Source organism: Salmo salar, unplaced genomic scaffold, assembly GCF_905237065.1.
Source record: "Salmo salar unplaced genomic scaffold, Ssal_v3.1, whole genome shotgun sequence".
NCBI lineage: Eukaryota > Metazoa > Chordata > Actinopteri > Salmoniformes > Salmonidae > Salmo > Salmo salar.
This window is the reverse complement of record NW_025548405.1, coordinates 24,672-49,371: the sequence shown is the minus strand read 5'-3', so window position 1 is coordinate 49,371 and position 24,700 is coordinate 24,672. Positions and strand designations below refer to the sequence as shown.

At 42.3% G+C, this 24,700-nt stretch overlaps 1 protein-coding gene across 4 annotated transcripts in view; it reads left to right on the top strand.

Moving 5' to 3' along the window:
• LOC123732983 (nuclear protein MDM1) overlaps positions 1-24,700 on the top strand; it is a 29,931-nt gene that overhangs the window by 4,207 nt on the left and 1,024 nt on the right. For 2 of the 4 annotated variants that reach the window (XM_045712325.1, XM_045712330.1), the window contains exons 3-10: positions 11,990-12,291; positions 12,618-12,758; positions 13,736-13,924; positions 14,648-14,790; positions 15,303-15,399; positions 17,019-17,057; positions 23,018-23,232; positions 23,608-23,858. In XM_045712325.1, coding sequence (XP_045568281.1) covers positions 11,990-12,291; positions 12,618-12,758; positions 13,736-13,924; positions 14,648-14,790; positions 15,303-15,399; positions 17,019-17,057; positions 23,018-23,232; positions 23,608-23,858 — 1,377 coding nt within the window. The remainder of the gene's footprint in view (positions 1-11,989; positions 12,292-12,617; positions 12,759-13,735; positions 13,925-14,647; positions 14,791-15,302; positions 15,400-17,018; positions 17,058-23,017; positions 23,233-23,607; positions 23,859-24,700) is intronic. The other 2 variants (XM_045712329.1, XM_045712326.1) reach the window with 2 other exon arrangements.

Genomic DNA, 24,700 nt, shown 5'->3' with positions numbered 1-24,700 from the left:
ATCAGTAGACACTATCATCTCTCCTTCTATCATCCATATTACACCAGGTATCAGTAGAGACACTATCATCTCTCCTTCTATCCATATTACACCAGGTATCAGTAGAGACTATCATCTCTCCTTCTATCATCCATATTACACCAGGTATCAGTAGAGACACTATCATCTCTCCTTCTATCCATATTACACCAGGTATCAGTAGAGACACTATCATCTCTCCTTCTATCATCCATATTACACCAGGTATCAGTAGAGACACTATCATCTCTCCTTCTATCCATATTACACCAGGTATCAGTAGACACTATCCTCTCTCCTTCTATCATCCATATTACACCAGGTATCAGTAGACACTATCATCTCTCCTTCTATCATCCATATTACACCAGGTATCAGTAGAGACACTATCATCTCTCCTTCTATCATCCATATTACACCAGGTATCAGTAGAGACACTATCATCTCTCCTTCTATCATCCATATTACACCAGGTATCAGTAGAGACACTATCATCTCTCCTTCTATCATCCATATTACACCAGGTATCAGTAGAGACACTATCATCTCTCCTTCTATCATCCATATTACACCAGGTATCAGTAGAGACACTATCATCTCTCCTTCTATCACATATTACACCAGGTATCAGTAGACACTATCATCTCTCCTTCTATCATCCATATTACACCAGGTATCAGTAGACACTATCATCTCTCCTTCTATCATCCATATTACACCAGGTATCAGTAGACACTATCATCTCTCCTTCTATCATCCATATTACACCAGGTATCAGTAGACACTATCATCTCTCCTTCTATCATCCATATTACACCAGGTATCAGTAGAGACACTATCATCTCTCCTTCTATCATCCATATTACACCAGGTATCAGTAGAGACACTATCATCTCTCCTTCTATCATCCATATTACACCAGGTATCAGTAGACACTATCATCTCTCCTTCTATCATCCATATTACACCACGTATCAGTAGACACTATCATCTCTCCTTCTATCATCCATATTATACCAGGTATCAGTAGACACTATCATCTCTCCTTCTATCATCCATATTACACCAGGTATCAGTAGACACTGTCATCTCTCCTTCTATCATCCATATTACACCAGGTATCAGTAGACACTATCATCTCTCCTTCTATCATCCATATTACACCAGGTATCAGTAGAGACACTATCATCTCTCCTTCTATCATCCATATTACACCAGGTATCAGTAGACACTATCATCTCTCCTTCTATCATCCATATTACACCAGGTATCAGTAGAGACACTATCATCTCTCCTTCTATCATCCATATTACACCAGGTATCAGTAGAGACACTATCATCTCTCCTTCTATCATCCATATTACACCAGGTATCAGTAGAGACACTATCATCTCTCCTTCTATCATCCATATTACACCAGGTATCAGTAGACACTATCATCTCTCCTTCTATCATCCATATTACACCAGGTATCAGTAGACACTATCATCTCTCCTTCTATCATCCATATTACACCAGGTATCAGTAGAGACACTATCATCTCTCCTTCTATCATCCATATTACACCAGGTATCAGTAGAGACACTATCATCTCTCCTTCTATCATCCATATTACACCAGGTATCAGTAGACACTATCATCTCTCCTTCTATCATCCATATTACACCAGGTATCAGTAGACACTATCATCTCTCCTTCTATCATCCATATTACACCAGGTATCAGTAGAGACACTATCATCTCTCCTTCTATCATCCATATTACACCAGGTATCAGTAGAGACACTATCATCTCTCCTTCTATCATCCATATTACACCAGGTATCAGTAGAGACACTATCATCTCTCCTTCTATCATCCATATTACACCAGGTATCAGTAGAGACACTATCATCTCTCCTTCTATCCATATTACACCAGGTATCAGTAGAGACACTATCATCTCTCCTTCTATCATCCATATTACACCAGGTATCAGTAGAGACACTATCATCTCTCCTTCAATCATCCATATTACACCAGGTATCATTAGACACTATCATCTCTCCTTCTATCATCCATATTACACCAGGTATCAGTAGAGACACTATCATCTCTCCTTCTATCATCCATATTACACCAGGTATCAGTAGAGACACTATCATCTCTCCTTCTATCATCCATATTACACCAGGTATCAGTAGAGACACTATCATCTCTCCTTCTATCATCCATATTACACCAGGTATCAGTAGAGACACTATCATCTCTCCTTCTATCATCCATATTACACCAGGTATCAGTAGAGACACTATCATCTCTCCTTCTATCATACATATTACACCAGGTATCAGTAGACACTATCATCTCTCCTTCTATCATCCATATTACACCAGGTATCAGTAGACACTATCATCTCTCCTTCTATCATCCATATTACACCAGGTATCAGTAGAGACACTATCATCTCTCCTTCTATCATCCATATTACACCAGGTATCAGTAGAGACACTATCATCTCTCCTTCTATCATCCATATTACACCAGGTATCAGTAGAGACACTATCATCTCTCCTTCTATCATCCATATTACACCAGGTATCAGTAGAGACACTATCATCTCTCCTTCTATCATCCATATTACACCAGGTATCAGTAGACACTATCATCTCTCCTTCTATCATCCATATTACACCAGGTATCAGTAGACACTATCATCTCTCCTTCTATCATCCATATTACACCAGGTATCAGTAGAGACACTATCATCTCTCCTTCTATCATCCATATTACACCAGGTATCAGTAGAGACTATCATCTCTCCTTCTATCATCCATATTACACCAGGTATCAGTAGAGACACTATCATCTCTCCTTCTATCCATATTACACCAGGTATCAGTAGAGACACTATCATCTCTCCTTCTATCATCCATATTACACCAGGTATCAGTAGAGACACTACCATCTCTCCTTCAATCATCCATATTACACCAGGTATCATTAGACACTATCATCTCTCCTTCTATCATCCATATTACACCAGGTATCAGTAGAGACACTATCATCTCTCCTTCTATCATCCATATTACACCAGGTATCAGTAGAGTCACTATCATCTCTCCTTCTATCATCCATATTACACCAGGTATCAGTAGAGACACTATCATCTCTCCTTCTATCATCCATATTACACCAGGTATCAGTAGAGACACTATCATCTCTCCTTCTATCCATATTACACCAGGTATCAGTAGACACTATCATCTCTCCTTCTATCATCCATATTACACCAGGTATCAGTAGACACTATCATCTCTCCTTCTATCATCCATATTACACCAGGTATCAGTAGAGACACTATCATCTCTCCTTCTATCATCCATATTACACCAGGTATCAGTAGACACTATCATCTCTCCTTCTATCATCCATATTACACCAAGTATCAGTAGACACTATCATCTCTCCTTCTATCATCCATATTACACCAGGTATCAGTAGACACTATCATCTCTCCTTCTATCATCCATATTACACCAGGTATCAGTAGACACTGTCATCTCTCCTTCTATCATCCATATTACACCAGGTATCAGTAGACACTATCATCTCTCCTTCTATCATCCATATTACACCAGGTATCAGTAGAGACACTATCATCTCTCCTTCTATCATCCATATTACACCAGGTATCAGTAGACACTATCATCTCTCCTTCTATCATCCATATTACACCAGGTATCAGTAGAGACACTATCATCTCTCCTTCTATCATCCATATTACACCAGGTATCAGTAGAGACACTATTATCTCTCCTTCTATCATCCATATTACACCAGGTATCAGTAGAGACACTATCATCTCTCCTTCTATCATCCATATTACACCAGGTATCAGTAGACACTATCATCTCTCATTCTATCATCCATATTACACCAGGTATCAGTAGACACTATCATCTCTCCTTCTATCATCCATATTACACCAGGTATCAGTAGAGACACTATCATCTCTCCTTCTATCATCCATATTACACCAGGTATCAGTAGAGACACTATCATCTCTCCTTCTATCATCCATATTACACCAGGTATCAGTAGACACTATCATCTCTCCTTCTATCATCCATATTACACCAGGTATCAGTAGACACTATCATCTCTCCTTCTATCATCCATATTACACCAGGTATCAGTAGAGACACTATCATCTCTCCTTCTATCATCCATATTACACCAGGTATCAGTAGAGACACTATCATCTCTCCTTCTATCATCCATATTACACCAGGTATCAGTAGAGACACTATCATCTCTCCTTCTATCATCCATATTACACCAGGTATCAGTAGAGACACTATCATCTCTCCTTCTATCCATATTACACCAGGTATCAGTAGAGACACTATCATCTCTCCTTCTATCATCCATATTACACCAGGTATCAGTAGAGACACTATCATCTCTCCTTCAATCATCCATATTACACCAGGTATCATTAGACACTATCATCTCTCCTTCTATCATCCATATTACACCAGGTATCAGTAGAGACACTATCATCTCTCCTTCTATCATCCATATTACACCAGGTATCAGTAGAGACACTATCATCTCTCCTTCTATCATCCATATTACACCAGGTATCAGTAGAGACACTATCATCTCTCCTTCTATCATCCATATTACACCAGGTATCAGTAGAGACACTATCATCTCTCCTTCTATCATCCATATTACACCAGGTATCAGTAGAGACACTATCATCTCTCCTTCTATCATACATATTACACCAGGTATCAGTAGACACTATCATCTCTCCTTCTATCATCCATATTACACCAGGTATCAGTAGACACTATCATCTCTCCTTCTATCATCCATATTACACCAGGTATCAGTAGAGACACTATCATCTCTCCTTCTATCATCCATATTACACCAGGTATCAGTAGAGACACTATCATCTCTCCTTCTATCATCCATATTACACCAGGTATCAGTAGAGACACTATCATCTCTCCTTCTATCATCCATATTACACCAGGTATCAGTAGAGACACTATCATCTCTCCTTCTATCATCCATATTACACCAGGTATCAGTAGACACTATCATCTCTCCTTCTATCATCCATATTACACCAGGTATCAGTAGACACTATCATCTCTCCTTCTATCATCCATATTACACCAGGTATCAGTAGAGACACTATCATCTCTCCTTCTATCATCCATATTACACCAGGTATCAGTAGAGACTATCATCTCTCCTTCTATCATCCATATTACACCAGGTATCAGTAGAGACACTATCATCTCTCCTTCTATCTCCATATTACACCAGGTATCAGTAGAGACACTATCATCTCTCCTTCTATCATCCATATTACACCAGGTATCAGTAGAGACACTACCATCTCTCCTTCAATCATCCATATTACACCAGGTATCATTAGACACTATCATCTCTCCTTCTATCATCCATATTACACCAGGTATCAGTAGAGACACTATCATCTCTCCTTCTATCATCCATATTACACCAGGTATCAGTAGAGTCACTATCATCTCTCCTTCTATCATCCATATTACACCAGGTATCAGTAGAGACACTATCATCTCTCCTTCTATCATCCATATTACACCAGGTATCAGTAGAGACACTATCATCTCTCCTTCTATCCATATTACACCAGGTATCAGTAGACACTATCATCTCTCCTTCTATCATCCATATTACACCAGGTATCAGTAGACACTATCATCTCTCCTTCTATCATCCATATTACACCAGGTATCAGTAGAGCACTATCATCTCTCCTTCTATCATCCATATTACACCAGGTATCAGTAGAGACACTATCATCTCTCCTTCTATCATCCATATTACACCAGGTATCAGTAGAGACACTATCATCTCTCCTTCTATCATCCATATTACACCAGGTATCAGTAGAGACACTATCATCTCTCCTTCTATCATCCATATTACACCAGGTATCAGTAGACACTATCATCTCTCCTTCTATCATCCATATTACACCAAGTATCAGTAGACACTATCATCTCTCCTTCTATCATCCATATTACACCAGGTATCAGTAGACACTATCATCTCTCCTTCTATCATCCATATTACACCAGGTATCAGTAGACACTGTCATCTCTCCTTCTATCATCCATATTACACCAGGTATCAGTAGAGACACTATCATCTCTCCTTCTATCATCCATATTACACCAGGTATCAATAGACACTATCATCTCTCCTTCTATCATCCATATTACACCAGGTATCAGTAGAGACACTATCATCTCTCCTTCTATCTTCCATATTACACCAGGTATCAGTAGAGACACTATTATCTCTCCTTCTATCATCCATATTACACCAGGTATCAGTAGAGACACTATCATCTCTCCTTCTATCATACATATTACACCAGGTATCAGTAGACACTATCATCTCTCATTCTATCATCCATATTACACCAGGTATCAGTAGACACTATCATCTCTCCTTCTATCATCCATATTACACCAGGTATCAGTAGAGACACTATTATCTCTCCTTCTATCATCCATATTACACCAGGTATCAGTAGAGACACTATCATCTCTCCTTCTATCATCCATATTACACCAGGTATCAGTAGACACTATCATCTCTCCTTCTATCATCCATATTACACCAGGTATCAGTAGACACTATCATCTCTCCTTCTATCATCCATATTACACCAGGTATCAGTAGAGACACTATCATCTCTCCTTCTATCATCCATATTACACCAGGTATCAGTAGAGACACTATCATCTCTCCTTCTATCATCCATATTACACCAGGTATCAGTAGAGACACTATCATCTCTCCTTCTATCATCCATATTACACCAGGTATCAGTAGAGACACTATCATCTCTCCTTCTATCCATATTACACCAGGTATCAGTAGAGACACTATCATCTCTCCTTCTATCATCCATATTACACCAGGTATCAGTAGAGACACTATCATCTCTCCTTCAATCATCCATATTACACCAGGTATCAGTAGACACTATCATCTCTCCTTCTATCATCCATATTACACCAGGTATCAGTAGAGACACTATCATCTCTCCTTCTATCATCCATATTACACCAGGTATCAGTAGAGACACTATCATCTCTCCTTCTATCATCCATATTACACCAGGTATCAGTAGAGACACTATCATCTCTCCTTCTATCATCCATATTACACCAGGTATCAGTAGAGACACTATCATCTCTCCTTCTATCATCCATATTACACCAGGTATCAGTAGAGACACTATTATCTCTCCTTCTATCATACATATTACACCAGGTATCAGTAGACACTATCATCTCTCCTTCTATCATCCATATTACACCAGGTATCAGTAGACACTATCATCTCTCCTTCTATCATCCATATTACACCAGGTATCAGTAGAGACACTATCATCTCTCCTTCTATCATCCATATTACACCAGGTATCAGTAGAGACACTATCATCTCTCCTTCTATCATCCATATTACACCAGGTATCAGTAGAGACACTATCATCTCTCCTTCTATCATCCATATTACACCAGGTATCAGTAGAGACACTATCATCTCTCCTTCTATCATCCATATTACACCAGGTATCAGTAGACACTATCATCTCTCCTTCTATCATCCATATTACACCAGGTATCAGTAGACACTATCATCTCTCCTTCTATCATCCATATTACACCAGGTATCAGTAGAGACACTATCATCTCTCCTTCTATCATCCATATTACACCAGGTATCAGTAGAGACTATCATCTCTCCTTCTATCATCCATATTACACCAGGTATCAGTAGAGACACTATCATCTCTCCTTCTATCCATATTACACCAGGTATCAGTAGAGACACTATCATCTCTCCTTCTATCATCCATATTACACCAGGTATCAGTAGAGACACTACCATCTCTCCTTCAATCATCCATATTACACCAGGTATCATTAGACACTATCATCTCTCCTTCTATCATCCATATTACACCAGGTATCAGTAGAGACACTATCATCTCTCCTTCTATCATCCATATTACACCAGGTATCAGTAGAGTCACTATCATCTCTCCTTCTATCATCCATATTACACCAGGTATCAGTAGAGACACTATCATCTCTCCTTCTATCATCCATATTACACCAGGTATCAGTAGAGACACTATCATCTCTCCTTCTATCCATATTACACCAGGTATCAGTAGACACTATCATCTCTCCTTCTATCATCCATATTACACCAGGTATCAGTAGACACTATCATCTCTCCTTCTATCATCCATATTACACCAGGTATCAGTAGAGACACTATCATCTCTCCTTCTATCATCCATATTACACCAGGTATCAGTAGACACTATCATCTCTCCTTCTATCATCCATATTACACCAAGTATCAGTAGACACTATCATCTCTCCTTCTATCATCCATATTATACCAGGTATCAGTAGACACTATCATCTCTCCTTCTATCATCCATATTACACCAGGTATCAGTAGACACTGTCATCTCTCCTTCTATCATCCATATTACACCAGGTATCAGTAGACACTATCATCTCTCCTTCTATCATCCATATTACACCAGGTATCAGTAGAGACACTATCATCTCTCCTTCTATCATCCATATTACACCAGGTATCAATAGACACTATCATCTCTCCTTCTATCATCCATATTACACCAGGTATCAGTAGAGACACTATCATCTCTCCTTCTATCATCCATATTACACCAGGTATCAGTAGAGACACTATTATCTCTCCTTCTATCATCCATATTACACCAGGTATCAGTAGAGACACTATCATCTCTCCTTCTATCATACATATTACACCAGGTATCAGTAGACACTATCATCTCTCATTCTATCATCCATATTACACCAGGTATCAGTAGACACTATCATCTCTCCTTCTATCATCCATATTACACCAGGTATCAGTAGAGACACTATTATCTCTCCTTCTATCATCCATATTACACCAGGTATCAGTAGAGACACTATCATCTCTCCTTCTATCATCCATATTACACCAGGTATCAGTAGACACTATCATCTCTCCTTCTATCATCCATATTACACCAGGTATCAGTAGACACTATCATCTCTCCTTCTATCATCCATATTACACCAGGTATCAGTAGAGACACTATCATCTCTCCTTCTATCATCCATATTACACCAGGTATCAGTAGAGACACTATCATCTCTCCTTCTATCATCCATATTACACCAGGTATCAGTAGAGACACTATCATCTCTCCTTCTATCATCCATATTACACCAGGTATCAGTAGAGACACTATCATCTCTCCTTCTATCCATATTACACCAGGTATCAGTAGAGACACTATCATCTCTCCTTCTATCATCCATATTACACCAGGTATCAGTAGAGACACTATCATCTCTCCTTCAATCATCCATATTACACCAGGTATCATTAGACACTATCATCTCTCCTTCTATCATCCATATTACACCAGGTATCAGTAGAGACACTATCATCTCTCCTTCTATCATCCATATTACACCAGGTATCAGTAGAGACACTATCATCTCTCCTTCTATCATCCATATTACACCAGGTATCAGTAGAGACACTATCATCTCTCCTTCTATCATCCATATTACACCAGGTATCAGTAGAGACACTATCATCTCTCCTTCTATCATCCATATTACACCAGGTATCAGTAGAGACACTATTATCTCTCCTTCTATCATACATATTACACCAGGTATCAGTAGACACTATCATCTCTCCTTCTATCATCCATATTACACCAGGTATCAGTAGACACTATCATCTCTCCTTCTATCATCCATATTACACCAGGTATCAGTAGAGACACTATCATCTCTCCTTCTATCATCCATATTACACCAGGTATCAGTAGAGACACTATCATCTCTCCTTCTATCATCCATATTACACCAGGTATCAGTAGAGACACTATTATCTCTCCTTCTATCATCCATATTACACCAGGTATCAGTAGAGACACTATCATCTCTCCTTCTATCATCCATATTACACCAGGTATCAGTAGACACTATCATCTCTCCTTCTATCATCCATATTACACCAGGTATCAGTAGACACTATCATCTCTCCTTCTATCATCCATATTACACCAGGTATCAGTAGAGACACTATCATCTCTCCTTCTATCATCCATATTACACCAGGTATCAGTAGAGACTATCATCTCTCCTTCTATCATCCATATTACACCAGGTATCAGTAGAGACACTATCATCTCTCCTTCTATCCATATTACACCAGGTATCAGTAGAGACACTATCATCTCTCCTTCTATCATCCATATTACACCAGGTATCAGTAGAGACACTACCATCTCTCCTTCAATCATCCATATTACACCAGGTATCATTAGACACTATCATCTCTCCTTCTATCATCCATATTACACCAGGTATCAGTAGAGACACTATCATCTCTCCTTCTATCATCCATATTACACCAGGTATCAGTAGAGTCACTATCATCTCTCCTTCTATCATCCATATTACACCAGGTATCAGTAGAGACACTATCATCTCTCCTTCTATCATCCATATTACACCAGGTATCAGTAGAGACACTATCATCTCTCCTTCTATCCATATTACACCAGGTATCAGTAGACACTATCATCTCTCCTTCTATCATCCATATTACACCAGGTATCAGTAGACACTATCATCTCTCCTTCTATCATCCATATTACACCAGGTATCAGTAGAGACACTATCATCTCTCCTTCTATCATCCATATTACACCAGGTATCAGTAGAGACTATCATCTCTCCTTCTATCATCCATATTACACCAGGTATCAGTAGAGACACTATCATCTCTCCTTCTATCATCCATATTACACCAGGTATCAGTAGAGACACTATCATCTCTCCTTCTATCATCCATATTACACCAGGTATCAGTAGACACTATCATCTCTCCTTCTATCATCCATATTACACCAGGTATCAGTAGAGACACTATCATCTCTCCTTCTATCATCCATATTACACCAGGTATCAGTAGACACTATCATCTCTCCTTCTATCATCCATATTACACCAGGTATCAGTAGAGACACTATCATCTCTCCTTCTATCATCCATATTACACCAGGTATCAGTAGAGACACTATTATCTCTCCTTCTATCATCCATATTACACCAGGTATCAGTAGAGACACTATCATCTCTCCTTCTATCATCCATATTACACCAGGTATCAGTAGACACTATCATCTCTCCTTCTATCATCCATATTACACCAGGTATCAGTAGACACTATCATCTCTCCTTTTATCATCCATATTACACCAGGTATCAGTAGAGACACTATCATCTCTCCTTCTATCCATATTACACCAGGTATCAGTAGACACTATCATCTCTCCTTCTATCATCCATATTACACCAGGTATCAGTAGACACTATCGTCTCTCCTTTTATCATCCATATTACACCAGGTATCAGTAGAGACACTATCATCTCTCCTTCTATCCATATTACACCAGGTATCAGTAGACACTATCCTCTCTCCTTCTATCATCCATATTACACCAGGTATCAGTAGACACTATCATCTCTCCTTCTATCATCCATATTACACCAGGTATCAGTAGACACTATCATCTCTCCTTCTATCATCCATATTACACCAGGTATCAGTAGACACTATCATCTCTCCTTCTATCATCCATATTACACCAGGTATCAGTAGAGACACTATCATCTCTCCTTCTATCATCCATATTACACCAGGTATCAGTAGACACTATCATCTCTCCTTCTATCATCCATATTACACCAGGTATCAGTAGACACTATCCTCTCTCCTTCTATCATCCATATTATACCAGGTATCAGTAGACACTATCATCTCTCCTTCTATCCATATTACACCAGGTATCAGTCGAGAGCCTCAGTTTCTGTCCAAGAGGAAGGTGCCCTCCTCCCACACGCTCCAGGTATCCAGCTCCTTCCAATGGAACCCCACCACCACACAGCCCCCACAGAGACGGGATGAGACCCCCAGACCTGGTACCTCTCCCCTGGCTCCTACCCCAGAGAGAGTCCACACCCCTCTGGCCCCTAGGGGTCCCCCTCCTCCAGGGGACCCCCAACGAGGCCCGACCACTCTTCAGGGCCAGACCAATAACCGGAGCCCCCTGGCTACTGTAGAGAGACAGGACCAAGCTTTCAATGGGGTGAGAATGGTTGTTATTTATTTCATGTATGCAAATACATGTGCTCGATTTAGCTTGGGGTTTGCACTTTTGAGACTATTCCATTGGCTCCATTGTACCAGGCAAACTAAATCAAGTGCAGCTCATGTATTTGAAAGGACCGTTTGACACACGTATTTCACCCAGGTCTTCTAAGCAGCCCGTGGCCTGTGCAGCAGACAGTTTTTAACATTTATTTAACCTTTATTTAACTAGGCAAGTCAGTTAAGAACACATTCTTATTTACAATGACGCACAGTGAGTTATTACTAGTTACCTTTGTAGTAAAGTGAGAAATGTGATTCCAGGTTGACCATGTGTTGAGGAGGAAGGCAGGGCTGAAGTCGTCTGGACAGAGGACTGGATTACAGAACTCAGAGTACAGGAAACAGTTTCCGTGGAAGACACCTGTAGCTGGCCACGCCTCCCCACTGCTGGCTGCAGAACAGGTGTTCGTTGTTCCACTCATATCCTCATCTTGTCTGAACGTATACAACCCAAACATCCATAACATCCATGTTAAAGCCCTGATAGCCATACATTTGACATGTATAGACATGTCCTGGTCATAGAGGGTCATATGCACAAGTATTAAGTAAGATTCACTGCTTCCTGTTACACCCTGAACCCAGGGTTGGTCACCCCCTTCTGCCCCATTACTAGTTAGTCTTGAAAACTCAACCGTAGGCAACACAGTGACTAGGATCTGGTTTTAATGATGGAGTCTTTTGGCCTAGAGGAACTTACGTCACTACCTACGTCGAAAAGGGGGGAACAATTCTGGGGACTCGCCTAACAAATCACGAGGCAGACATGCCAGAACGCTGTTATTTAAAACCAAACTATGCAGTGGTTTTAGTTGAGGTAGTTGATGTAAACTAGCTACTGGGGTGGAAGGTAGCCTAGTGGTTAGAGCGTTGGGCCAGTAACCGAAAGGTTGCTGGATCAAATCCCTGACCTGACGAGGTAAAAACAGTGGTTTAACAAGGCAGTTAACCCACTATTCCCCGGGAGCTGAAGATGTGGATGTTGATTAAGGCAGCCCCCCTGCACCTCTCTGATTCAGTTGGGTTAAATGTGGAAGAAACATTTCAGTTGAAGCCATTCAGTTGTACAATTGAGTAGGTATCTACTTGCGAACTATAACCTCTGTGATCTCCATCTTGCTAGCTACTATTTAGTATTTTATTCAAGGGGATAAAGTAGTGATGTAGTTCCTCTATGCCAAAAGAGTCCATAATTGAAACCAGACCTCAGTCACTGTGTTGCCCAAGGTCAAAACAAATCACTAGTTTGAGAGATAGGCTATCTACCCAAGCTGTGGAGCAGAGATACTGTTTTGTCAAACAGCCAGTAGATGGTAGCAGAGTATTTGAGTATGAATCAACGATGAGTTACAGTATATTTCCTGCATGGTCTTCTCCAGATGCTGTACACCAGCCACCGGTCCATCCCTCCCTTCAAGTCTAACCCGGTGGTGGTGTTGGAGAGTGAGTACAGCAGGAACTTTAAAGCTTCTCCTCCTCCCAGAGGACCACGGCTACGCAGCGATGTAGACGGGGACCAGGTACCTCTGTTCCAGAGAGAGAATGTTTCACCTGAGAAAGCATCAAAGGTACTTCCAAGTTCTACTCACTCCACACTACAACTCAGTCTTTGTTCTGGTAATTGATTTATTCAACCTCTTATGTAACAGACTTTACAAACGTGTAGTAGCTGGCCAGAGACCAGCACTCAAACCAGATCTGCTTCTGGGTGCCAAGATTAGGCCACAATATAATACACCCAGCGTTGGCAATATCTTCACCGGTACCTTTTGTATTTCAATAAGGAAGCAGATAGCCCTACTTACTTATGACAAGTATTTGTAACTGATTTCTGGGAAGATAAGGATACATTAGGACATAGACTGCAAGGTCTTTCTCTGTTTATTGACATTTCAAAAACCCCTTGGAGGAATACAATACACACCTAGAACTTCCAATATGAAAGAGGAATACAATGAACACCTAGAACTTCCAATATGAAAGAGGAATACAATGAACACTTAAAACTTCCAATATGAAAATAAATAAACCAGTTATTTAGATAATGTACTCCACATGCCACGCTGGATACACCCACTGGAGTGTACAGGAGGGTTGGTGATATTTCTGTACTGGTTCTATAGCCAGATTCCTCTGACTGACTGACTGACTGGTTGCATCCCAAATGGCACCCTATTTCCTATATAGGGCTCTGGTCAAAAGTAGTGCACTATGTAGGGAATAGGGTGCCATTTGGAATGACGCAGCCTTTATGAATGGCTCTGTTCTGTTTGTTGTGATGATGACATCAGAGCAAGCGTAAGAAGAAGAGGGAAGAGAGAGAGAGAAAGTCCAGCATCGTAGAGGAGAACATTCCAGTTCCACAGCCTCAGGAGCAGCAGGCGGACCAGGAAGTGAAGTCACAGAGCCCCCAGAAGGCACATCTTCCCCACAGGTAAGATCAGCGGTCAGTTGTGATTACAGGGTAGATTGTAGGGTGAAGTTACCTCTACACGCTGATCCTGGGTTTATTTAGCATTCTTCCCACTAATGGTTAAGGTTAGGATTGGGGGAGGGGGAGCTGATCCTAGAACTGTCCCTTTGGGAAACTTCACCTGGAGTCAGAGATCAGTGGTGGGGAAGGGGAAGTAGGGGGGGGAAGAGAGAGGCAAACTGTCAGTAATAGGAACTCTCTCATGTATTGTATATTGTCTCTTTCCATCTTCAGTTCCTGCTATGTGTCATGCAGTATTTTGGTAATAATTACTGGTAACACTGCACTCTCTCTCTCTGAGAATCACATGGAACTTCTCCAATGGACAGCAGCAGGGTTTGGTCATTCACATGTGGCCTATTCAACTAATACATTTTAGTTTAGAAATGATAATGCCAAGTGCAATGCTAAACGATCACTGAATATACATTATCTGACTTGGCCTGTCTCTGTGTTTCTGTCCCTCTCTCCAGAAAGGTGAAATCAGAGTATAACGCCAACTTCCGCTCTCCGCTGAACTACATATATAAGGACGGAGCCTGGGTCAAGGCTACCACGGTAGGAGAGGAGGTCAGTGTAGTTATTACGCTGTCTACCACGGTAGGAGAGGAGGTCAGTGTAGTTATTACGCTGTCTACCACGGTAGGAGAGGAGGTCAGTGTAGTTATTACAGTGCCTACCACGGTAGGAGAGGAGGTCAGTGTAGTTATTACAGTGCCTACCACGGTAGGAGAGGAGGTCAGTGTAGTTATTACACTGTCTACCACGGTAGGAGAAGAGGTCAGTGTAGTTATTACACTGTCTACCACAGTAGGAGAGGAAGTCAGTGTAGTTATTACGCTGTCTACCACGGTAGGAGAGGAGGTCAGTGTAGTTATTACGCTGTCTACCACGGTAGGAGAGGAGGTCAGTGTAGTTATTACAGTGCCTACCACGGTAGGAGAGGAGGTCAGTGTAGTTATTACACTGTCTACCACGGTAGGAGAGGAGGTCAGTGTAGTTATTACACTGTCTACCACGGTAGGAGAAGAGGTCAGTGTAGTTATTACACTGTCTACCACGGTAGGAGAGGAGGTCAGTGTAGTTATTACACTGTCTACCACGGTAGGAGAGGAGGTCAGTGTAGTTATTACACTGTCTACCACGGTAGGAGAGGAGGTCAGTGTAGTTATTACACTGTCTACCACGGTAGGAGAGGAGGTCAGTGTAGTTATTACACTGTCTACCACGGTAGGAGAGGAGGTCAGTGTAGTTATTACACTGTCTACCACGGTAGGAGAGGAGGTCAGTGTAGTTATTACACTGTCTACCACGGTAGGAGAGGAGGTCAGTGTAGTTATTACACTGTCTACCACAGTAGGAGAGGAGGTCAGTGTAGTTATTACAGTGTCTACCACAGTAGGAGAGGAGGTCAGTGTAGTTATTACACTGTCTACCACGGTAGGAGAGGAGGTCAGTGTAGTTATTACACTGTCTACCACGGTAGGAGAGGAGGTCAGTGTAGTTATTACACTGTCTACCACGGTAGGAGAGGAGGTCAGTGTAGTTATTACACTGTCTACCACGGTAGGAGAGGAGGTCAGTGTAGTTATTACACTGTCTACCACAGTAGGAGAGGAGGTCAGTGTAGTTATTACACTGTCTACCACGGTAGGATAGGAGGTCAGTGTAGTTATTACACTGTCTACCACAGTAGGAGAGGAGGTCAGTGTAGTTATTACACTGTCTACCACGGTAGGAGAGGAGGTCAGTGTAGTTATTACACTGTCTACCACGGTAGGAGAGGAGGTCAGTGTAGTTATTACACTGTCTACCATGGTAGGAGAGGAGGTCAGTGTAGTTATTACACTGTCTACCACGGTAGGAGAGGAGGCCAGTGTAGTTATTACACTGTCTACCACAGTAGGAGAGGAGGTCAGTGTAGTTATTACACTGTCTACTACGGTAGGAGAGGAGGTCAGTGTAGTTATTACACTGTCTACCACAGTAGGAGAGGAGGTCAGTGTAGTTATTACACTGTCTACCACGGTAGGAGAGGAGGTCAGTGTAGTTATTACACTGTCTACCACGGTAGGAAAGGAGGTCAGTGTAGTTATTGTATAAAGTAATGACCTACAGGAACTAAGTAAATGTCATGGATATGGCTGAAGTCTCTTTAACACATTCTCTCTTCCCATCCTCCATTGCAGGGGCGTGACAGTCAGCATAGTCACGTTTGGTATCACGAGGTAACATGGTCTAGTCTCCCCGCTGTTCTACTGTACCTTCCTTCTCTTTTGGCTGTTGGCAATGACCCCTTCCCTCCTCTCACGTTTACATCAAACTGAGTGATGATACATGAGTGAACAGAACACCTGTGTTACCACCTTAGAAACAATACAATGGGCAAAAATAGTTTCCATTGTTGAGTTTCAGAAAGGCCCCATACCTGATATCTAGACCTGAGATTGTTGATTTTCAGAAAGGCTCCATACCTGATATCTAGACCTGAGATTGTTGATTTTCAGAAAGGCTCCATACCTGATATCTAGACCCGAGATTGTTGATTTTCAGAAAGGCTCCATACCTGATATCTAGACCTGAGATTGTTGATTTTCAGAAAGGCCCCATACCTGATATCTAGACCTGAGATTGTTGATTTTCAGAAAGGCTCCATACCTGATATCTAGACCCGAGATTGTTGATTTTCAGAAAGGCCCCATACCTGAGATCTAGACCTGAGATTGTTGATTTTCAGAAAGGCCCCATACCTGATATCTAGACCCGAGATTGTTGATTTTCAGAAAGGCTCCATACCTGAGATCTAGACCTGAGATTGTTGATTTTCAGAAAGGCTCCATACCTGATATCTAGACCCGAGATTGTTGATTTTCAGAAAGGCTCCATACCTGATATCTAGACCTGAGATTGTTGATTTTCAGAAAGGCCCCATACCTGAGATCTAGACCTGAGATTGTTGATTTTCAGAAAGGCCCCATACCTGATATCTAGACCTGAGATTGTTGATTTTCAGAAAGGCTCCATACCTGATATCTAGACCCGAGATTGTTGATTTTCAGAAAGGCTCCATACCTGATATCTAGACCTGAGATTGTTGATTTTCAGAAAGGCTCCATACCTGAGATCTAGACCTGAGATTGTTGATTTTCAGAAAGGCCCCATACCTGAGATCTAGACCTGAGATTGTTGATTTTCAGAAAGGCTCCATACCTGAGATCTAGACCTGAGATTGTTGATTTTCAGAAAGGCTCCATACCTGAGATCTAGACCTGAGATTGTTGATTTTCAGAAACGCACCATACCTGAGATCTAGACCTGAGATTGTTGATTTTCAGAAAGGCCCCATACCTGATATCTAGACCTGAGATTGTTGATTTTCAGAAAGGCCCCATACCTGAGATCTAGACCTGAGATTGTTGATTTTCAGAAAGGCCCCATACCTGAGATCTAGACCCGAGATTGTTGATTTTCAGAAAGGCTCCATACCTGATATCTAGACCTGAGATTGTTGATTTTCAGAAAGGCCCCATACCTGAGATCTAGACCCGAGATTGTTGATTTTCAGAAAGGCTCCATACCTGAGATCTAGACCCGAGATTGTTGATTTTCAGAAAGGCTCCATACCTGAGATCTAGACCTGAGATTGTTGATTTTCAGAAAGGCCCCATACCTGATATCTAGACCTGAGATTGTTGATTTTCAGAAAGGCCCCATACCTGATATCTAGACCCGAGATTGTTGATTTTCAGAAAGGCTCCATACCTGATATCTAGACCTGAGATTGTTGATTTTCAGAAAGGCCCCATACCTGAGATCTAGACCCGAGATTGTTGATTTTCAGAAAGGCTCCATACCTGATATCTAGACCTGAGATTGTTGATTTTCAGAAAGGCTCCATACCTGATATCTAGACCCGAGATTGTTGATTTTCAGAAAGGCCCCATACCTGAGATCTAGACCTGAGATTGTTGATTTTCAGAAAGGCCCCATACCTGAGATCTAGACCTGAGATTGTTGATTTTCAGAAAGGCCCCATACCTGAGATCTAGACCTGAGATTGTTGATTTTCAGAAAGGCCCCATACCTGAGATCTAGACCCGAGATTGTTGATTTTCAGAAAGGCTCCATACCTGATATCTAGACCTGAGATTGTTGATTTTCAGAAAGGCTCCATACCTGAGATCTAGACCTGAGATTGTTGATTTTCAGAAAGGCTCCATACCTGAGATCTAGGCCTGAGATTGTTAATTTTCAGAAAGGCCCCATACCTGATATCTAGACCTGAGATTGTTAATTTTCAGAAAGGCTCCATACCTGAGATCTAGGCCTGAGATTGTTAATTTTCAGAAAGGCCCCATACCTGAGATCTAGGCCTGAGATTGTTCATTTTCAGAAAGGCTCCATACCTGAGATCTAGGCCTGAGATTGTTCATTTTCAGAAAGGCTCCATACCTGAGATCTAGACCTGAGATTGTTAATTTTCAGAAAGGCTCCATACCTGAGATCTAGACCTGAGATTGTTGATTTTCAGAAAGGCTCCATACTTGAGATCTAGACCTGAGATTGTTCATTTTCAGAAAGGCCCCATACCTGAGATTTTTAATTTTCAGAAAGGCTCCATACTTGAGATCTAGGCCTGAGATTGTTGATTTTCAGAAAGGCTCCATACCTGAGATCTAGGCCTGAGATTGTTGCTCTGATAGGTTGCTGTAAAGATTAATTGTCAGTGTGCGTGAGTGTATGTGTGTGCGTGCTTGTATGAGAACACGGTGTGTGTGTGTGTGTGTGTGTGTGTGTGTGTGTGTGTGTGTGTGTGTGTGTGTGTGTGTGTGTGTGTGTGTGTGTGTGTGTGTGTGTGTGTGTGTGTGTGTGTGTGTGTGTGTGTGTGTGTCTGTGTGTGTGTGTGTGTGTGTGTGTGTGTGTGTGTGTGTGTGTGTTTCAGGCAGTGTCAGCATCAGTACAGTGAGTCAGCAGGAGGTTGGTTAGACAGCGTTCTTCTTTCTATTCAACCTGAATATGCTGAGTGGTTAACCGTACCTTGCCTTGTACGGTACGTGGAAGCCTGGCCCATAAACTTCATGGAAATGTACTAAATATAGTCTAGAGGTGGAAGAACTTTCTAGAAAATGATTGCCATTGTCTTCTAAGTAAAGTAGGTTAATACACACCAATATAATGAAGGAATGATTAGGACCGTTAGATGGGCTACGGTGATACCAAGTCTGATTGATCTGATGTTCCACTCCAGGATTGGGCTCAAAGTCATTTCTATTGGGCTCTAGTTTCATTGAGGAAATCAATGAGGACAGAAAGATATGTTTTGTTTTTCAGCTGAATGAGGATTTTCTGTTGAATTTCAGTGTAACCTACCTCTAATTGATTCTGTTGAAAAGTAGTTAAGATCAACCCTTCTCCAAAGTCCTTCTAGCTATCAATATATCAGTCTACCAGTCGACCAGTCCATCAGTCTACCAGTCTACCAGGCCATCAGTCTACCAGTCTATCAGTCCATCAGTCTACCAGTCTCCATCAGTCTACCAGTCCCCATCAGTCTACCAGTCCACCAGTCCATCAGTCTACCAGTCTATCAATATATCAGTCTATCAGTCTACCAGTCGATCAGTCTACCAGTCTATCAATATATCAGTCTATCAGTCTACCAGTCGATCGTACCAGTCTATCAATATATCAGTCTATCAATCTACCAGTCTATCAATATATCAGTCTATCAATCTACCAGTCTACCAGTCCATCAGTCTACCAGTCAAATTTCAAATCAAATTTATTTTTATATAGCCCTTCGTACATCAGCTGATATCTCAAAGTGCTGTACAGAAACCCAGCCTAAAACCCCAAACAGCAAGCAAAGCATGTGAAAGAAGCACGGTGGCTAGGAAAAACTCCCTAGGAAAAACTCCCTAGAAAGGCCAAAAACCTAGGAAGAAACCTAGAGAGGAACCAGGCTATGAGGGGTGGCCAGTCCTCTTCTGGCTGTGCAGGGTGGATATTATAACAGAACATGGTCAAGATGTTAAAATGTTCATAAATGACCAGCATGGTCAAATAATAATAATCATAGTAGTTGTCGAGGGTGCAACAAGCACGTCCGGTGAACAGGTCAGGGTTCCATAGCCGCAGGCAGAACAGTTGAAACTGGAGCAGCAGCATGGCCAGGTGGACTGGGGACAGCAAGGAGTCATCATACCAGGTAGTCCTGAGGCATGGTCCTAGGGCTCAGGTCCTCTGAGAGAAAGACAGAAAGAGAGAAGAGAGAATTAGAGAGAGCATATTTAAATTCACACAGGACACCGGATAAGACAAGAGAAATACTCCAGATGTAACAGACTGACCCTAGCCCCCCCCGACACATAAATTACTGCAGCATAAATACTGGAGGCTGAGACAGGAGGGATCAGAAGACACTGTGGCCCCATCCGATGATACCCCCGGACAGGGCTAAACAGGCAGGATATAACCCCACCCACTTTGCCAAAGCACAGCCCCCACACCACTAGAGGGATGTCTCCAACCACCAACTTACCGTCCTAAGACAAGGCCGAGTATAGCCCACATACCAGTCTATCAGTCTACCAGTCTATCAGTCTACCAGTCTATCAGTCTACCAGTTCATCAGTTTACCAGTCCATCAGTCTACCAGTCTATCAGTCTACCAGTCGACCAGTCAACCAGTCTACCAGTTTACCAGTCCATCAGTCTACCAGTCTACCAGTCCATCAGTCCATCAGTCCATCAGTCTACCAGTCTACCAGTTTACCAGTCCATCAGTCCATCAGTCTACCAGTCTACCAGTCCATCAGTCTACCAGTCCATCAGTCTACCAGTCTATCAGTCTATCAGTCTACCAGTCTATCAGTTTACCAGTTTATCAGTCTACCAGTCTATCAGTCTACCAGTCCATCAGTCTATCAGTCTACCAGTCCATCAGTCTACCAGTCCATCAGTTTATCAGTCTACCAGTCCATCAGTCTATCAGTCTACCAGTCCATCAGTCTATCAGTCTACCAGTCCATCAGTCTATCAGTCTATTCCCTATATAGTGCACTACTAGAGGCATATGGGTCCCGGTCAAAAGTAGTGCACTATATAAGGAACAGTGCCATTTGGGAGGAAGACTGTGTCCAGATGCCAGCCTGGGTCCAGATGCCAGCTCAGTGTGTGTTGTGTCGTGCCCTGGCTTTGCTTGTGTGCATGAAAGAGACGATATGGCCTCTGCCTGCTTGTCAGTCATCTGTTGCATCATTGTGTATGTCTTAAAGCTATTGATAACGCTTTCTGTGTTTAGAACTCTCTACCACACACCTGTGATCAGTATCAGAGGAAAGTGTTTACTCACAGAGCTCTGGTTTTGTGAACAGTATCAGGCAAAGCGTTTACTCACAGAGCTCTGATTTTGTGATCAGTATCAGAGGAAGGTGTTTACTCACAGAGCTCTGATTTTGTGATCAGTATCAGAGGAAAGTTGACTTTGCAGCTAAAAGAACGACATCTAAACATGAGTCTGCTGCCTTTGCTTCTGATGCCAGAGATCCTGCAAGGCCCCCTTACCATGTGCTGTTAATGTGATGCCACAGATCCTGCAAGGCCCCCCCTTACCATGTGCTGTTAATGTGATGCCACAGATACTGCAAGGCCCCCCCTTACCATGTGCTGTTAATGTGATGCCACAGATCCTGCAAGGCCCCCTTACCATGTGCTGTTAATGTGCTGCCACAGATACTGCAAGGCCCCCTTACCATGTGCTGTTAATGTGATGCCACAGATCCTGCAAGGCCCCCCTTACCATGTGCTGTTAATGTGATGCCACAGATACTGCAAGGCCCCCCTTACCATGTGCTGTTAATATGCTTGAAATGCTTCTTCACAGTATTCATATGAAGTTCTTCAGCAACTGGATTTAAACCATAACCTGGTCCACGATCAGTTTGTGCTCTTGCCGTCTCCATTTCTATCATTGTCAAGCCAAACATGTTTGGTATGATGATTCCATAAGTTAGTTGACCAGAGAGCAGAAACAGACCGGCACCAGGCTAGGTTCCAGCTATATAAAATAAAGAAGCTGTGTTGTGACTGAGCCCTGTCCCAACTGTCTGGCTGGAGCAGCTTGCTACTTTTAATGATCAAATGAATGCTATCAGTCAACCAACCAATCAATCAACCATCCTCCCAGGTGCAAGAGCTTCGTAAGAAGGCAGAGGCCTACAGACAGAGGGCGTGGGGGACCCATTTCTCCCGCCTCCACCTCAACCAGATCCTGTCAGACCAGAACCAGCTGTGGGAGGCCTCCACCCCTTCCTCCTCTAACCTCAGCTCTGGGACAGGTTCAGGGGACCGGGAGGAAGACAGCAGCAGGAGCCCTACCCCCCAGGCTCTGGAGCTCGCTAGGTGAGGGAGACAGACCACAGAGCTGGCTATAGCATGACATTAGCATGTCTTTAGTGTGGTGCTGGATGTGTAGTAAGCCTGTCTCAGGGTTTCTCATAGATGGGATGCAACTCTGGGCCTCAAAACCGGGCCTCTGTAAGCATAGAATGAAATTGAAATCAAGTGTAGCCAAATGATTTGACTTAGAAGCAGAGCCACATATTTCTGGGTAGAAGTCACAGAGCTAGGTGGTTGGTTGACCAAGCTATATGGAGTAGGGGGAACTGATGCTGAGAGTCCTTTACTGGGGTCTTAATAAATCTGACCTATTAAGGTTATGTTCTCTGTGTGTCCCTCCTCCTCTCCCTCCTTCCTCCTCTCCCTGTGTGTCTGTAGGGTTGACAGTAGCTCCAGCTCCGTAGCCGGACCCCCCCCCCTCACCCCTGTGTCCAGTAGAAGGAGCTCCCCCCGGGTGGCTGGGAACACAGCAGGCCCCCCTGGTCACCCTAACCCTGGAGCCCTTACCCTACCTGTTCAGAGGAGACTAGCCTGGGAGGAGGAGACAGGGGCTGGGGGTGGAACGGGGAGAAGGAAGAGGAGAAGAGAGAGGAAGAAGAGGAGAAAGAGAGAAAGGAGAGAAAGGATGAGTATGTGGTTGTTTCATTCCCTCTCCATTTCCTGTTGATTTATGCTTTTACTGAGTGGCTTTGAGTTGTATGTTACCTCCACTCTTGTTGTTATCCATATTGGAGACGGTCAGTTCTGTTACCTCCACTCTGTTGTTATCCATATTGGAGACGGTCAGTTCTGTTACCTCCACTCTGTTTTTATCCATATTGGAGACGGTCAGTTCTGTTACCTCCACTCTGTTGTTATCCATATTGGAGACGGTCAGTTCTGTTACCTCCACTCTGTTGTTATCCATATTGGAGACGATCAGTTCTGTTACCTCCACTCTGTTGTTATCCATATTGGAGACGGTCAGTTCTGTTACCTCCACTCTGTTGTTATCCATATTGGAGACGGTCAGTTCTGTTACCTCCACTCTGTTTTTATCCATATTGGAGACGGTCAGTTCTGTTACCTCCACTCTGTTGTTATCCATATTGGAGACGGTCAGTTCTGTTACCTCCACTCTGTTGTTATCCATATTGGAGACGGTCAGTTCTGTTACCTCCACACTGTTGTTATCCATATTGGAGACGGTCAGTTCTGTTACCTCCACTCTGTTGTTATCCATATTGGAGACGGTCAGTTCTGTTACCTCCACTCTGTTGTTATCCATATTGGAGACGGTCAGTTCTGTTACCTCCACTCTGTTGTTATCCATATTGGAGACGGTCAGTTCTGTTACCTCCACTCTGTTGTTATCCATATTGGAGACGGTCAGTTCTGTTACCTCCACTCTGTTGTTATCCATATTGGAGACGGTCAGTTCTGTTACCTCCACTCTGTTGTTATCCATATTGGAGACGGTCAGTTCTGTTAC